Raw genomic sequence first — 18,107 nt, 5'->3', positions numbered from 1 at the left:
AGTTCTAAATCCACTATCAATGCAAGAATTTTTCCTTTTCTTTTTTAATACTGGGAAAAAAGGGAGCTAAGAGCAATGGGTTTCTCAAGTTGCTGCTCCCACGCTGCACGCATGCACGTATACACACACACACTGCTGCTACAGCAGCAACCCTTCAGGTGGGAGAGACTGAAAATCTTGGTAATTATGGCTCCAGAAGCACAAACCCCCTTTCAAGTTATTTTTTTTTTATGGGCTAAGGAAATGCCCTACTTTGACCTCTTCTTATGGGAAGCCCAAAAGAAAAGTGCAATTAAGTGATGACTGAAAGAGTTCTTTATGATGAGGCTGGGCTCCTGGTTACAAAACCTTGCAGAGCCCAGTCACATACCTATTTCTGTGGGATAGCAACCAAATAAATCAAATAGCTAAGAGGGGAAAAAGTAGTCAAGGGAAATGCAAGAGAATATGTTCCCACCACCACCATCTCGCCTGATATGAACTATTCATGTTTGCTTTTGACACTTTCCTTCCATTCCCCCCCCCCCATATCTATTATTTAACTTCTGTGCCATGAAGTTCCATATAGCAGCCAGTGACTTACAGCCACAGCAAAACAATCAAGGAAGAAGAAAATCTCATCGAGGTGCTTTTTGCTCTTTCCGACTGGAATTTCCCAATGTTGGGTTAGCCGTGACAGGAAATTATACCGCCAAACCCAAAGCATAAGAGTTGCTTTTATTCCTGCCTTGAACAACTTTAGATAGTTTCCCCCAATCGTAAACAATGTTTTCAACATTTTGCTTTCTAAATCAGCACACCGTCTTCGCGTCAGGTTTCATTATCAGAAAATTGTTTAACATTGCCCTCTGTACAGAGGCCAAGCAATAGAATATTATCTCTCTGTAATCTAAAATTGTTTTTAGAACAGCAGCTGGTTTGACTGACATTTTTAGTGGCTGGATTGAGTGACTGCACCAAGATTCTTACTCAAAAATACCCCTTCACAACAAAATAGAGTGAAAAAACTAGGAAGCATTTTCCAAAACGAGCAAACATACCAAAAATCCCTACAAGCATGCAGTTCTTTTATGATAATTTTAATGTGACTAATCTGCTTGAAAATGTGCTACTGACTCATACATTTGAAGGTATATATATAGTATTTGATCTCACAGACTTTCTTTAACTTAACGTGATGGTAGGCATGTCCAAGTATATACATACATGAGTAAATATATAAAGCTGTGTAAATCTCACTATATGACAGAAGTTGCTCCTGCTCTCATAGCAGTCAGCATGGAAATCCAGAGGATTTTATGTGTACTTAAATCAAGGTAGTCCCTTTCTTAGTGTCAGTGATTAGTCCCATAGCTACCGGTATGCAACATATATATCAACAGTGAAATAGATATGAATTGTGATGTAACTGGTTGATAACTTATCATCACTGCCTACCATTACAAATTAACTTTGGAAAGATGGATGATAATAAAACTTGCACTTAATATCCATAAACCACAAAGCACTTTACAATGGCAGCTAGGTGATCTCAGATGGGGAAAAGACTTGGCTGAAAGTCATACTGCATGTCAATGCCTGAGCTGGGAACAGAACCCAGCTCAACTGGCTCCCAGTCAGTGGCCAGGATACTGCGGATCCTCCACTGTGATGCCTGTGACTCAGGCTGTGACATGTGTTATATTTGGAGCTGCTCCGCCAGGTGAGCCAAAGGGAAATCACCATCCCACTGAAACAGCAGCAGGTGTGCTTAGCCTTTATGCTTGCAAGCCACTCACTGAAACTTATTAAATATTTTCAGATGTTTTTCTACATTTTCAAATATATTGATTTATATTACAACACAGAATACAAAGTGCACAGTGATCACTTTATATTATTTTTATTACAAACGTTTGCTGTGTAAAAATGATAAACAAAAGCAATTGTATTTTTCAATTCACCTCATACAAGTATTGTAGTGCAATCTCTATCACAAAAGTGCAACTTACAAATGTAGATTTTTTTGTTCCATAACTGCTCTGAAAAACAAAACAATGTAAAACTTTAGAGCCTACAAGTCCTCTCAGTCTTACTTCTTGTTCAGCCAATCGCTAAGACAAACAAGTTTGTTTACATTTACAGGAGATGTTGCTGCCTGCTTCTTATTTACAATATCACCTGAAAGTGAGGACAGGCTTTCAAATGGCACTTTTGTAGCTGGCGTTGCAACATATTTATATGCCAGATATGCTAAATATTCGTATGCCCCTTCATGCTTCGGCCACCACTCCGGAGGATATGCTTCCATGCTGATGATGCTCGTTAAAAAATAATGTGTTAATTAAATTCGTGACTGAACTCCTTGGGGAAGAACTGTATGTCTTTGACTCTGTTTTACCTGCATTCTGCCATAAATTTCATGTTATAGCAGTCTCAGATGATGACCCAGCACACGTTTGTTTTAAGAACGCTTTCACAGCATGTTTGACAAAATGCAAAGAAAATACCAATGTGAGATTTCTAAAAATAGCTCCAGCACTTGACTCAAAGTTTAAAAATCTGAAATGCCTTCCAAAATCTGAGAGGGACGAGGTTTGGAACATGCAACACTCCGATGCAGAAACTACAGAACCCGAACCACCAAAAAAGAAAGTCAACCATCTGCTGGTGGCATCCTACTCAGATGATGAAAATGAACATGCATTGGTCAGCTCTGCTTCAGATCGTTATCGAGCAGAACCCATCATCAGCACGGACACATGTCCTGTGGAATGCTGGTTGAAGATGAAGGGACATATGAATCTTTAATGCACCTGGCACGTAAGAATTTTGCAACGCTGGCTACAATACTGTCATGCAAATGCCTGTTCTCACTTTCAGGTGACATTGTAAACAAGAAGCGGGCAGCATTATCTCCTGCAAATTGTAACCAAGTTTGTTTGTTTGAGTGATTGGCTGAAGTAGGACTGAGTGGCCTTGTAGGCTCTAAAGTTTTACATTGTTTTATTTTTCAATACAATTATTTTTTGTAAATAATTCTACATTTGTAATTTCAACTTTCACGATAAAGAGATTACACTACAGTACTTGTATGAGGTGAATTGAAAAATACTATTTTTTTTACAGTGTAAATATATTTATTTATTTATAAAAATAAATATAAAGTGAGTACTATACACTTTGTATTCTGTGTTGTAATTGAAATCAATATATTTGAAAATGTAGAAAACATCCAAAAATATTTAAACAAATGGTATTCCATTATTGTTTACCAATGCGATTAACTTTTTTAATCCCTTGACAGCCCTAATTGTAAGATATTTTAAGATGGAGCCATACCACTGGGTGACATCAACAGGCCAAAGGAGGCAAAGAAAAGGAAAAGCAAAGGCAAGTATGTCCAGTGAAAAGCTGCTTTGAGAAGCTATTGTTTAAACCACATGAGAAAACATCTTATTTTTTAAAAATAATAGAGGACCCACACTCTTTATTATTATTATTTCAATGATATTTAGAACCCCTAGTCAAGGACCAAGACCCCACTATGCTGGGTGCTGTACAAAACATAGAACAAAAAGTCCCTGCCAGAAAGAGCTTACAATCTAAGTCGAAAAGACAGTGGTGGGTCAGTGGCAAAACTAGGAACAGAACCCAGGTCACCTGACTTTCAGTCCAATACCCTATTCACGAAAATACATAACCTCCCAATTGAAGTGCCTCACAGTTATGGTTGACACTGAGCTTTGCAATTATACTAGGGATTAAATCCCTTTGTTGAGCATCAATACTAATGTGTACCCTCACCAAATTTAGAGTAGCACCTATTCTAAGCGCACAGCTGGAATGTTTTGGAAACTTACAAATAAGTTTACTTAACAGTTTAGGAGTTGGCCATACTGAGTCAGACTAATTGTCCAGCTAGCCAAGTATCCTATCTTCTGATCATGGCCAATGCAAGATTCTTCAGAGGGAATGAACAGAAGAGGTCAATTTATCGAGTGATTCATCCCCTGTCATCCAGGCCCAGCATCTGGCAGTTAGAGGTTTAGGGACACCCAGACCATGGGGTTGCATCCCTGACCATCTTGGCTAACAGCCAATAATGAATCTGTCCTCCATGAACTTATTTAATTCTTTTTTTGAACCCAGTTATACTTTTAGCCTTCACAACGTCCCCTGACAATGAGTTCCACAGATTGACTGTGCATTATGTGAAGAAATACTTCCTTTTCTTTGTTTTAAACTTGCTGCCTATTAATTTCATCGGATAGGTTACATAGCACAGTTAGTAGTTCTGCAATTTTATCTTTGAGTTCTTTCAGAACTCTTGGGTGAATACCATCTGGTCCTGGTGACTTATTACTGTTTAATGTATCAGTTTGTTTCAAAGCCTTCTCTACTGACACCTCAATCCAGGACAGTTCCTCTGATTTGTCACCTAAAAAGAATGGCTCCTCTTTGTGAATCTCCTTCACATCTGCAGTGCAGGGTGACGCTGACCATTCATTTAGCGTCTCTGCAATGCCTTATCTTCCTTGAGTGCTCCTTTAGCATCCTGATTGTTCAGTTGCCCCACTGATTGTTTGGCGGGCTGATGCACTTAGTTTTTGTGTCTGTTGCAAGTCGCTCTTCAAATTTTTTTTTGACTTGCTTAAATTAGACTTTTACACTTGACTTGACAGTTTTGCTCCTGTCTGTTTTCCAGTATCTGAAATAATGTCTTATTTTACAAGAGAGTGAAAAACTTTGATCTCCAACTAGAAAAAGCTTGGACACAGCGAGTTTTAAATGTAGCACATATGGTAATCCAAGTTCTCCCTAGCTTCCTGGACCCTGACCCAGTTTCAAATCCTTCTTCTCATGAAAGCTGGTAGCCATACATGTGGGTAGGTGGGTGGGGTGGCACTGTCTGAGCAGAGGCAGTGAGCAGGGCAGACAGATTCATGCTGATTCAAGCATTTCCTGGGCAACCTCTTGTGCCCCTGTGGAAATTCAAGTTGCCCTCCCTTTGCCAAGTCACAAGGGTCCATCTTCTGTACTTGAGATGAAGCTCCCCCAGGAAACAGCTGACTCAGAGGGATGTAATTTATTCTTCCCCAAGCTAGCAAGAGTGAATATTCGCGTATGTTTCACTGTTCCCTTTGACAATTTAAAATACTATTAGCTGTTCATATTGTAGGCCACAGCTTTTGTTTCATCAACCCCTCAGATTTTTATTTTGCAAATCCTCATGTTCTAGAAAATACATGGGCTTGTATTAAAAAAGGCCCAGGATAGTCATCATTATTCCAGATACTGGAAAAATCTTTCTCTCTATTTCATCGTCATCAAACTGGCACTTGTTCCATGTGAGTCAGATGCACAAGAAGTGCCTGAAAAGAGTCAAAGGGCAAAGTGTGTCATGAAAACTCGTTGTCACAAGCTTACATTTCTTTGTTTAATGAACTAGCTTTGTCATCTCAAAGGCTGAAATCCTGCACATATAAGAAGTGAACTATTTTTTTTTAAAGTTAGTGAGATGCTATGATGCATCCAGAATTTTAGAAATATTAGAAAAATGAGATTGAGCCTGACTACAGCAGACTGAGTTTCATCTTTAATTTCATTTTCTAAGAAACGTATTGACAGACATTGGAAAGCCAAAATCCACATATGCACACGTGATTACACTTTAAATGATCAGAGTTTTGATTCTTTTATTATAATCCTTCTGCATCTAGAATCCTTAATCCACCTCGGACCACTGTAGATGTATTCTCACAGCTGCATTAAAACACCAAACAGGCAAAGCATGTGCTTCTCTGGCTATATTTAGATTCATGCATATTTCCTCCCTCCACCATTGATAGTCCTTAATGAAGCTGCTCACGGAAACAGCTAATGTGGGGGGACGGGGATGGCAGGGGCGGGTCAGGATTATGCAGAAACCTTCCAGCCCTACTTTCTCTTCTGCGCTCCCATGACACAGTGCAGCGACTCAGGGGGTTCACTACCACAAAGCCACCAATGGATGCCTCTTATATTAAGCTGCACACCCAGACAAGAAAAAGCGAGGGTGTGGGGGGAGGAAGGGGGAGAGGGAGAACAGAGAGAAAAAGAGAAAATGAATTGATACAAGGAGAACTGCAGCAGCTCTGTGCCAGAGCAATGGACCAAGTCAACAGCTGAGGGGGCTGAGGAGGCACATTAGTAAACTAATCATGGAGAAATGGGAGCCTCCAACCAAAAAACTCTGATTAAGCATTTTAGCAGTCTCACCAGTTACGAAGCTGTTTCACACCTGGAGTCATATTCAATCCAGCATTCCTCCTTGGGACAGATGTAGCACACTATGTTTATTACATATGAAACTAATTTTTCTGGGACAAGTTTGTGGGAGAGGTTCTGAATATTGCTATCTTGTTTCTCTGAGTGCATCTTTTCACCTCATTCCCCCTACCCCCCAAGGATGAAATAGAGGAGAAATATCAAAAACGCATAGGCATAAAAGCTTAGTAAACAGCATTTGCTCTCTGGTCCTGTGCTCTGTACATGAAGTGCACCCATCAGCTCTATGACTAATGAAAAGTACACATTGAAAGTTCATAAATCATGGAAATATTTGCCTTGAATCAGATGCTACCGTCTCAGTGCTTTTCCTATCCAGTGAAAACCTGTCTTCAGTGACCACTCTAGAGACCACAATGGAGAGTTGCTTAAGAATAGTGGTGATCTAATAATGGTGGAGCAGAACTGTACTCAGTACTTCAAGGACATCTCTTAAGACAGGAGAATGCCCGATAAGGGTGGACTCTGGTAAAGGCATCAGTTTTGCCACAGCAATTTCTCAATGGTTCACTAGATGCTGGGAAGTATAAATGGATTCTAAATATTCTGGGCCAGATTCCCAGCCCTTTTGTGCCCCCCTGAGCAGTGCAAAGAGGGCATAACTCAGTACAGCTGGACAGTTAACACAGCTGGAGGGAATTCTCAACTAGTCTAAAGCCAGCAGAGCCAACTCCTGTGCCAGTCTCCCCAGGCATAGGGAGCACTAGCAGAGAGAGGAAGCATGACAAAGTGAGATTGCAGGGATGAAGTGCAAGGTTTGTTCCTTTACAGCAATTCTCAGATGGCTTATAACCTCCTAGGAACTCCAGTCAGTTGTTGTAAATTAGAGCAGCCTCTAGGCTGCTTTAACTTATGTCAGGTCTAGGGCAGTTTCAAAATCAGGTGCCCCCCACCGCTCCTCTCTGCCCCCTCCTCCCATCACTCCCCCTTATGGCCACTAAAAAGTGGGAGTGCATATTCTCCTGGTCCCCCTGTTCCAGCGCCCCTGCCCAGAACACATTTGAATGGGATGAAGCTCTTCTCTCCACAGAGAACCAGTGCAAGACCTGCGCATAGGGTGACAGGTGTCCGGTCGAAAAGGGATCCTGGTGGCACCGGTCAGCACTGCTGACCGGGCCACTGACTGTTCGGTTTGCGGCACCATGCAGCGGGGCTGTCAGGCTCCCTGCTAGCTGCCGCGCTGCATGGCTCCCGGGAAGCAGCTGGCATGTCTGGCTCCTGGCCTTAGGGGCTGCCGCGGGGGGGGGGGGGGGTGGTCCGCATTCTGTCCCCCGCCCCCTGCAGGTGCAGCTCCCATTGGTTGGGCAGGGAAGGAAATAGCACGACTGGCAAGTGCTCAGCAGGTGGCTGTTGAGGGGTCATGTGGCGTGTGCCTCTCCCGCTGCTGCCCGGCCCTCTTCTCCTCACGCTCTCATGTGGCTGGGCTCGAGCTGTGGCACGTGGCCCTGCTGCGAACTGTGGTCTGTCGCCCCATTGCTGGCACCCAGGCGTTGGAGGTCTGTGTATCTCCGTGTCCGAGTGCTGGGAATGGGGCTGCACACCCATCCCCCTCACTGTAACCCTCCCCGTCCCACCCCTGTCCCCCCATCCCCCTGACTGCATCCGTCCCCTGTCCCATCCCGTTCTGCCCCCCGCAACTATCCGTCCTGGCCCTGTACCCCTTACAGTGCTCTCCCACCCATCCTCTCCACCTCCCAGAGCCACCACCCCCATATCCCTCACCCCTGCACCCCATTCACCTCCATACACTGCTGTGCTCCCGTTATATCCCTGTACCCCCACATCCACATACAGCTGTAGCCTTCTGCCTCCCCCTGCATCCCCCCACATATCCCCCTACTCCCGTCTCTCCTTCACTGCCCTCTCTCACCCCCTCCCTGCTCTTGTCCTTGGCCCCTTTCCCTCCCCATCCTCTCTCCTCCACACCACACCCCATCTTTTCCCATCCAACCCATGCTCCTCCCTTCCCGGCTGGGTGATTTAGGCAGCCCCTGGAAAAGTGTATGAAAAAGTGTCTCTGTGTAGGCAAGTATGTGCATGCATGCCTTGTATGTATGTAAGATACTGTGTGCCTTTGTGTAGGGAGGCAGGCGTGTGTCTTCCCTATGTGTGTATACCTGTGTGAATAAAATTTGCAGCCTAACTCTGACTTTTATTTCTTTTGCTCGTTTGTACACAAAAACATTGCTGACATAAAATATGTGGTATTCATTTCATAACAAGTTTTTAAAAGAGAAGGGAACTCTAACAGAAATGTATTCTTTCTTAAAAAGTGAATGTTGACTAGTAATAGAAGAAAAGCCAATGTATCATACTTTCTCCCCACCTTCGTCTAGCTACATTATCAACTCTTTGTTGCATACCCTCTTTTTTTATGTGTATGTCCAGCACCTACCACCCTGGAGCTCTGATGTGAGTGAGTTAGTGAGAGATACCCAGATAATCCCAGCAAGTGACCCGCACGCACACACTGCAGGGGAAGGTGAATAATCCCCCAGGTCTCTGCCAATCTGATCAAGGGGAAGATTCCTTTCCAATCCCACATATGGCCATCACTTAGACCCTGAGCATGTGAGCATACATTCTGCTCCACTGAGATCAATGGCAAAGCTCTCGCAGGCTTTATTCAAGCAGAATCAGGTACTATGCTCTTTTATGAAGCAAAGTCATTATAAGAGGGATGAAAGAGTCTCCTTTCAACATTCACATGTAGTTCCCATTATTAGTCTTACAGCCTCTGGCTCAAGCCCTCCAGTCAAAATATGTAGCCAAAAAAAGTATACTGCATGGAAATGCCACTCTCCTAGGGTATGTCTGCAGTACAAAATTATGTCAACCCAAGTTACGTCAACTTACAGCTGCTGCAGTAATTAAATAGCTTTTGCATGTCCACATTATGCACCTCGTGTGGGCCATGTGTGTCCTCACCAGGAGCACTTGCACAGATTTAACCGTCAATGTGGCCATTGTGGGATTGCTTCTGAAAGGCAACAACAGTTGATGTAAACAACACAGTGTCTACACCAGTGGTTCCCAAACTTGTTCCGCCGCTTGTGCGGGGAAAGCCCCTGGCGGGTCGGGCCGGTTTGTTTACTTGCCACGTCTGCAGGTTCAGCCGATCGTGGCTCCCAGTGGCCACGGTTCACTGCTCCAGGCCAATGGGAGCTGCTGGAAGCGGCAGAACAAGTCCCTTGGCCCGCGCCACTTCCAGCAGCTCCCATTGGCCTGGAGCTGCAAACCGCGGCCACTGGGGGAGCTGCGATCGGCCGAACCTGTGGACGCGGCAAGTAAACAAACCGGTCCGGTCCACCAGGGGCTTTCCCTCCACAAGCGGCGGAACAAGTTTGGGAACCACTGGTCTACACTGACACTGTGCTGACCGAACTACATAGACGCTGACTCTACACCTCTCATTTAGGTAGAGTTATTAAGCTGGTGTAAGTGGGTGAGTTACATTGGCAGGAGTGACATTTTAGTGTAGACACTTGCTGAATTAGGTCAACATAAACTTTATGTCAACCTAACTCTAGTGTAGACCAGGGCCTAGCTAACAACCTCACCAAAACTGTTCACACATTCTTTGAATCACAAACAGTAGTTAAAGGATTTTATTTTTCTTCCTGCATGACCTGAAAAGCTCCTGCAAAACTTTGGGCAATTTCAAAACTAATCAAGCCATCAAAATACTTTAAGTACATCTCCCTTACAGAATTAGCCCATTTCAAAATGCTTTTTACATGCTTGTTAAAGCTTTTTATCCTCTGGGTCTGCAGGGTTAACGTTCCCTAAAGGCGGTTCTAGGAAGCTAACACCACCCTATAGGATCAAAGACCATATTTTTCTTCATCTGTGTCCTTCAGTGAATTCTAAAAGCCCTGTAGTTTTTAAAGATAAAAACCATTCCATTAAACAGAGCTTCATTACAAGGGTAGGAGACACAATAAAAAATACAGACCACTTTTGTTCTTAAGGAAATAAAAATAAAATCTTGATTTTCTTTATTTTCAGGGCCTGTGTGATCATATTTACAACCAGCCAAACAGAGCAGAGAACTCAATTAATCAGAAAGTGTAATAAGACCTACACTGGGATAGTCCCAATGAACAGAAAGAAACCTACAAATTCTTCTGCAAAGGAAGAGAGGGAAAATAACTAAATCTGAACATATTACAGACTTTCTAACTTGTGTGTGACCAGCTGAATGAAAATGGTGAATCTAACCTTGCCATAGAAATAAGTTGTTCAGTAGTATCCCTGATAAAGCAATGGTGAGAAAAATGCATCCTAGATTCTAAATTTGGTTCACAAAATATTGTAGCCCTTTTCAAAGCTGATCATCAAAGACAATACAAATCAATGGATGGCTGTTTTTCCTCATCACTCTTGAGAACAACAGTAGAACTTTTAAAAATCCATGGAAGTAGTGATATACTACCTGCCACTGGCACGTCTATGCCTTCATGTGATCAACAACAGAAATAGTGGAAAACAGGACTTCAGATGAAATATCAACTTTATCAGAAATCTCAGAGGTGGGGCTGAATTATAATCTGAAGGGGACAAAAATGCGTTTTAAATATTTGCTCCTTCGTATTTAGGATACACTGCAGTGAACGATAATCTATATCAGAGGGACAAGTCCTTCCTTTCTAGAGATAAGTTCAGGATGCCAATGTCTGTGACCCAACATGTACCATCTGAACTTGTTCACCATGCTGCTTTCTCTGCCAGTCCATTCTCCTGTGTATGGCTGGGACTGGAAGAAATATGCTTTAAAAAGATATTACACCCCAAAAACTTGGAATTCACTACATAAGCAGCTGTAGTTAAATGCAAATTCTTTGTATGGATTACGAGGCTATTAGTGATAGCAATTTGCATATGAAACTATATTGAAAAATTTGTGTGACTGGAATTTTACAACTTTAATATATTAATAGGAAGTATATGTTCTTAAATTTATTTACTTCCTTGTTTCTGAAATTTACTATTTTATGACATATACTAATGGAAGCAACCTTAATTAATTTATTACTATATTTTTATTTTAATTGATATAAATGTCTATTCCTTTACTGAATCTCACTGAACGGGGTACTCAGGATTTATTCTCTATTTAAATGTTTATTTCGACACTAACTGGGAAAAACCAGGCCATAAAAATATAGTGTGCGCATTTTTTGCTACGTTGAGAAAATGAAGTTGTATCTTGGCTCAAAAAATCTCTAATCTCATAATGCCCAAGCAAGAAATGGTGTATTTAGCAACTGGGTTTTCATTGTTATTCCCTTGCAAATGTCACTTCAAGCCCCAATCATTATAGATAAATCAGGTCAAACAAAACTATTCCATTATCATATATTCATGTCTCCCTTAGAAGTTAACTTTAGTGCCATTCCCGAATCTACAGTGCAGAGTTACCAATTCTATCCTAGAAGACAATCACATTCTTCTCATTGGTCACTGGAGGATTTGTGGCAATCTATTTATCTTTGTATTTTTTCCCGGTTTTTCTGTGTGGTCTTTTAAAATGAACCTGTGAGAGCATGTTGATCAACAACATTCTGCTTTGCTAACAACAATTTTTTTTAATGCATCACCTATTCCTTTTTCTCTCATATTATGAGATTAGCCATCCCTCCACCCTGAGGACATACCCCACAAAACATTTATTAAACGGTGACATGGTTTATTGGAGCAGAGAGCATTCGTACATACACAGTTGTGTTCTCCTGCTGTTATTAACCAGGGACCGAATTCCATGATATAGAGTCCATGCTATCCTAAACACTCCCAATGACCTCAGTGAGAATTTCGAACAAGCAAGGACTGTGGAACTGGGCACCAGGTGGTGTTACATTTCTACTGAAATCCATAAACACACAAAATGACAAAACCAAGTGTTTATGGTTCAAAATATTGTTTTTCCAACAAAATTGCTACAACTCGCATCAATTTTTAAAATGTTCGCAGGGGATCAGTATTAGCTTGGTGGCAGCAGACTTGCCATGCACTGCAACAACCAGGAAAAGAAGCCTCTTATTCTGATCTCTGTGTTCCTTCCTTTTCTCAGATTAGTAGGTCTAGCATCCCTGCCATTTGAACACTGGCAGAATTAGCACAAGCTGTTCAGGCCCTGGCAGTGGCATCCTCATGGCAGAGCAGCGTAGCCCAAGCTGTTTCAGTGGAACATGACTATAGTGAAGCATGAGCAAGGCTGAGCCCTGGTCATGTGAGAATTCAGCTTCTGCCTTTAAGCTGCAGAGGGCTCTCATACTAAATTTAATGCATTAGATAATGTTCAGCTGAGGTATATGATCTAATGCTTTCTCTGTACTCCCAGGGGATTAGATAATTGATTGGTGAAGCATGCTGAATTATAGTAAACAACATGTCTGCATCAGGACAGCCATCAAATTGTATTTAGTTCTATTCATCATCAACTTTTTATAGCCAAAACCCTTGGATTGTTTGAAACAGGTTTTTTTGAATCACACTCAGTTGCCTCCTTGCCACCCTTAACAATATCCATTTACAAAAGTCACTAAGTATATTGGAGAGGTGGGATAATGCCTTCCCTCTTCTCTCATAATGAACTCCACCTCCCTTATTAATAGCCACTCCCTTCCTACCCCTTTCCTCTAGCAGAGGAGGCAGAAAAACAGCTGTCTTCACAGATGACATCAAATCTGTTCTCTGGCTGACTAGCAGAGAATGCTGATAATTGGGGCTGTCTGCTCCAACTCATCCACGAAAGCAACAGCTTCTACTAGCCTGAGGCCTACACACTTGAGTCCTTCCCTGCCAGCTTTTTGAATGAGCCAAGATAATGCAAGAGAGTTGAATGTGATCTTCATGCTTAAGCCAAGGGTCTAATGCATTTCTGGAAACAGAAATCAGATACGATGTATAAAATGATTATACATCCCTTGCTCTGTCAATACATCCCTTGCTCTGTGTGACCCGGGCAAGTGTGTTAAACTGTGATTATTTTCAGAAAAGAGATTACATGAAAATAGCACCTCCTTACTCAACCAATCTGCTCCCTGCTTGTTGTCAACCACACCTGCTCACTTTGTGACAAAAAGATGATTTTAAATACTTAATTAGCTTCTGTTATCTCTGTGAAGCCAACACAGCTACAGGAGAGCTGGATTCTATTCTGGACTGCCCATCATCAACACACTTATTAACTAAGAGCCAAAGTCTCCCATGAGTTTCATCAATGTAAACATGGGCAGCAGGTATCATAGGCTGGGGAAGGCGGTACCTCCCCAAACAGCCAGAAGTGGGCCTCGCCCATGCTCTGCCCCCAGACTCCCCCTCCTGCTTCCCGCTCTGTGTCTCCAGGCTGCGCCGCCTCTGACTGCTGGCACTCCGGGGCTGGGGGTTTTGGGGCCATGCCGCCCGACCTGCCAGTGCTGGGGCTGTGCCACCCGCCCTCCCAGCCACTCTGGGGCTGAGGAGCCTTCGGCCACGCCGTCTTCCCTCTCGATGCTCCGTGGCTGAGGGGGCTGTGGCCGCAGCGCCCACACTCCTGGCGCTCTGGGGCTAGGGCTGTGCCACCTGCACTCCCGGCGCTCCTGGGCTTGGGGGGTTGGGGCTGCGCCGCCCGCACTCCTGGCGCTCCAGGGATGGGGGCGCTAGCCTGGGGCGGAGGCCAGCAGCCGCGGTGGGGGGGCTGTGGGCTCCAGCCCTGTTTGGGGGGGCATGCCTCAGGCAGAAGATGCGGGACTGGGAGCTAGCCTCCCCCCAGCCAGCAGTTCACACTCCGCCCATCAGTGTAAATCCAGAATTTAACTTCATTAAACTCAGCACTGAAGAAACAGATCAAATTTGCTGCACATTTTCAAATGCAGCATGTTTAACTCAGATTACAGAGTTGTGTAACTTAACTTCATTCTAACTATACTTATACACCTCAGCTGGACCCAGCTTGCTGGTGATGATGCACAAGTCAGAAAGAAAATCCCTGAGAGTTTTATCCTGAAATCTTACTTTCAGATCACAGGTAGAATCGGAAGGGTTAGGAAAAAAACATCTGTTTACCAACTGAGCACATATTTGGTGTGAAAAAATCACGCCACAAACACATGAAATGCAACTTTTTTTTCAGATAATTAAAAAGGAAAAAAACTGAAACAAACTGTGTCTCAGTTTCCCCTTCTGTCAAATGAATAATCATACTCAGCTACTTCACAGGGACTGTTGTGAGGATGAATTAATGTTTGTTAAGTGCTGAAATTCTAGGATCAAAGGGACTATGGAAGTTCAAGGTCTCTTTGCTTTCTCCTTCTTCCTCTCACCTTCCTCCTTCCCAACCCAACCAGATCCTTCCGTTTCCTCCTCACTTCATCCTTCCATTCCTGAGACTTCCAACTCCTCCTCCCTGTGCAACACACTACTACTTCCCCCACAGGGTCCCCAATTCCATCTTTTTTCAACCCCAAAAAACTCTTTATAACCCAACTTTTTCATGCTACCTACCAACATGCTCCATAGACTGTTGCTCGTTCTCCCCCATCAAAACCAACTACTTTTGATGGGGTCACATTACGAAAATAGAAGGTCTCAGCTCTGGAACTCTTCATCTTGGGCACTGAGTAGCATCTCTGTTGGAATTAAACATGCTCCGAGGTTCTCTCAAGCCAAAGACCCAGCATACATTGCCTCCTCTGATTCCAAGGAAGCCCAAAATACTTACAACCAAGTTGCTGCAAATCAAATAGTTTCTTAAATGATTAAATGCCTGGGTTGATCTAATGCAGGGGTCCTCAAACTTCATTGCACCGTGACCCCCGTCTAACAACAAAAACTACTACACAGCCCCAGGAAGGGGGACCGAAGCCTGAGTTCACCGAGTCCCGCTGCTCCAGGTGGTGGAGCTTGGGCTTTGGCTTCAGCGCTGGGCCATGGGGATCATGCTTTGGCCCAGGGCCCCAGCAAGTCTAATGCCAGCCCTGTGACCCCATTAAAACAGGTTTGCAACCCACTTTGGCGTCCCAACCCACAGTTTGAGAACTGCTGATCTAATGTTTTATATAGTCCAGCCTGGAGACCTGACAAATATCAAATAGCAAGGTAAATGGAGAGGAAACTTTTGCTATTTATTAAGATCTCTGGAGAAAAAATGTCTCCCCTCAGTCTTCTACATTCAGATGCCATGATGAAATTAGGCCCCCCAAAAATAAGGAGATTGGCTTAAAAATCATGAGATTTTAAAGAATGCTACATTTTGGGTTCTGGGTTTTGAATTGTTAGGAGTCATGACTGCCTCCACAACCCTGAGGGCTAGAAACTTACTTCAAAAAAGAAAGAAAAAAGAAAGAAGGACATAATGTGAAAGTCACAATAAAATTATGAGAGTTGGCTTAGATTGCACATTGATGTGCTTAGAATGGCTGCACTCCAAATTTCATTTCAGTTTCAGAGTTGGGTTCATGGTTCCAGCAGCATTCCTTGTTAAATGTCAGAAATATTGCTGGAATTAGTAATACCTCAAAACAAGAATGAACTTTTGAATTGTGTCCAGTGTATTTCCCCATTTCATAAGGCTGCTGAGGATTAATTAACTGATTTTTTTAAATGTTTTGGAGATGGAAACTGATATATAAGTGTTAAAATGCTATTACTGGCAATAAAAAAAATTGCCTTCCCAACTCTTGACCCTATCTCTGTAACGAAGAAAAACGGTTACAAGAGAAAGCTACTAAGTCATGACCTAATAAGTTGTTAAGAGAAACACTGAGTCAGCTGTATGCATTGGCAGGAAAAAAGTATACAAAGTATTTTGGACAGAAACGAGAAATCAGTCAGCAGTTTTATTCTTTCCTTGATCTTGCAAACTGGGATTCTTCACAAGCAGGAACCCACTGAACAAAGTAAACAACTGAATTCAGCAAATATACCACACTGTGTCAATGGTATATATGATACTGCATGTATTTCTTCAAGCATGTTTATGTCTAAAGTTTAGAAAATAGCATTAATATATAGCAGCCTTTAATTCTGTACATTACCATTAATCAGCAGTATAAAGCTTTTACAATTTTTAATTTTATTTACATTGCCCCAAACTATCTCTGCAAATGAATGTAGTTCCCTCAAAAAAGATCCACAGTTCCCAAGCATGGAGCTAGTCTGGCATGGGGTGACCTTTGTTCACCATACCACAGCCACATTGTACATGGCCCCCTAGGACGTGAGTGTTCCAGATGGGCATAGTCATTTTGGTCTCAGTAGGAAACCAATACATGCCCTGCCCATCCAGCTTGCAAACATTCCCTCTGCAAACATTTACAATCCATGCATTTTGCTATCCAATCACTCCACATACCTTCCAGTCATAAAGATACTTGTGCCTATATTTCTTTTATTTGGTTCATTTTCATTACACACAGGACTCAGGGGCAGTAAAATAGAGTGAAACATTTTACAGCCTGCAACCCACAGCAGCACAGAAACCATAAGGAATTCACAGATGTGATTACCTTCTTCCAAGTTAAAAGCATTACTTCAGAAAGGTCATTTCATAAAATGGGTTGATTTGCTGAAGAATGAACATACCTCAGCTTGTCCAACAGCCAATCCTCCAGACGAACTCTTGTCAGCCTGGTTTAAACAAAGGGTTCCTTTAATTAGTGAAATATTACCAACTGACTGGGCAAATTCCAAAAATACTTCACTACAATTAGGAAAGCTTTCCTTCTATTCATTACTACACGGCATTTAAGAAATAATATTTAACCCCTTGACAGCCATATAGGTATACCTTAAGTAAGCCCCACACAGTCTCCCCAAACTGTCTCTCACAATACCGGCTAACGTGCTCTGGAAAAATCCTTGCTGCATCAGAAAGGCTTCTGGCAGATATTATTAATTACAGTTTTCAGTTTCTATTTTTACTTGTGTCTTTGGCGCCTTTACCAAAGTGTAACTTCCTAGAAAATTCTTTCTTTGCAGATTTATTTTGGTGTGTTTATACAGAAATTTTGATCCCATACATTTGATCAAAAATGGGTTGCTTCATTAGCAAGGCAATAAGCACAAGAGGTTTTTTGGAAGTCTCATACTGTTTTTAATACAGTCTCATTAATTGTTCCCACCCTATATGTAATAATCTACATCCTTACACATTGGAGAAGACCTCTGTGTTAGACCGAATGCTCGTCTCTCTCACCAACAGAAGTTGGTCCAATAAAAGATATTACCTCACCCACCTTGTCTTTCTGATATCCTGGAACCAACATGGCTACAACTCAACAAACATATGTGATAGATGTCCTTTACAGCCAAATTTACAAAAATAGGCACTGAAGCTCTGCATGCACATTCATCCTCGTTGCATGTGCAAACGATTGCTGGCTTGTTTTAAGATTAAGCTAAAGTGTCGTTATGACATACCATGGCTCATAGTCAATATAAAACAATCATTCCTAAATAAGGGCTTACAGAGTATTAAGAGGTATTAGCTATTACTCTGCTCTTTATCAGCTCTTGCCTGTGTTCAACTGTCCCATATCTTTGGTCAGAAATTATGAGTCTTTTAAATGGCAATGGGTCAGATCCTGCTCATTTTTCTTACGTGAGATGTCCCACTGAGTACACTGCAACTATTTATGTGAACAAGGCTTTGACTCTTGGAACCTATCTTCTTCAGTAATTCTGATCTTATGCGAGCAAGATACCTTACGCATTTTTCACGGACAATTTCCCCTTAGCAGGACTATTCCTTTTGTAAACATTACCCTATAATTTACTCCTGTCTTTCTATTTCATGTTATTTATTGTAGCCATAG

The 18,107-nt window shown here is 42.4% G+C and overlaps 1 protein-coding gene across 5 annotated transcripts in view; it reads right to left on the bottom strand.

Moving 5' to 3' along the window:
- TNS3 (tensin 3) overlaps positions 1–18,107 on the bottom strand; it is a 343,736-nt gene that overhangs the window by 266,083 nt on the left and 59,546 nt on the right. For 4 of the 5 annotated variants that reach the window (XM_048839218.2, XM_048839219.2, XM_048839220.2 and 1 more), the window contains exon 2: positions 16,876–16,920. In XM_048839218.2, coding sequence (XP_048695175.2) covers positions 16,876–16,920 — 45 coding nt within the window. Of the gene's footprint in view, positions 1–16,799; positions 16,921–18,107 lie in introns of those variants that run through there. The other variant, XM_048839222.2, reaches the window with a different exon arrangement.

Source organism: Caretta caretta, chromosome 2 (assembly GCF_965140235.1).
Source record: "Caretta caretta isolate rCarCar2 chromosome 2, rCarCar1.hap1, whole genome shotgun sequence".
NCBI classification, from domain to species: domain Eukaryota; kingdom Metazoa; phylum Chordata; order Testudines; family Cheloniidae; genus Caretta; species Caretta caretta.
Note: the sequence above shows the minus strand (reverse complement) of the source record. Positions and strands in the feature narration are given on the sequence as shown.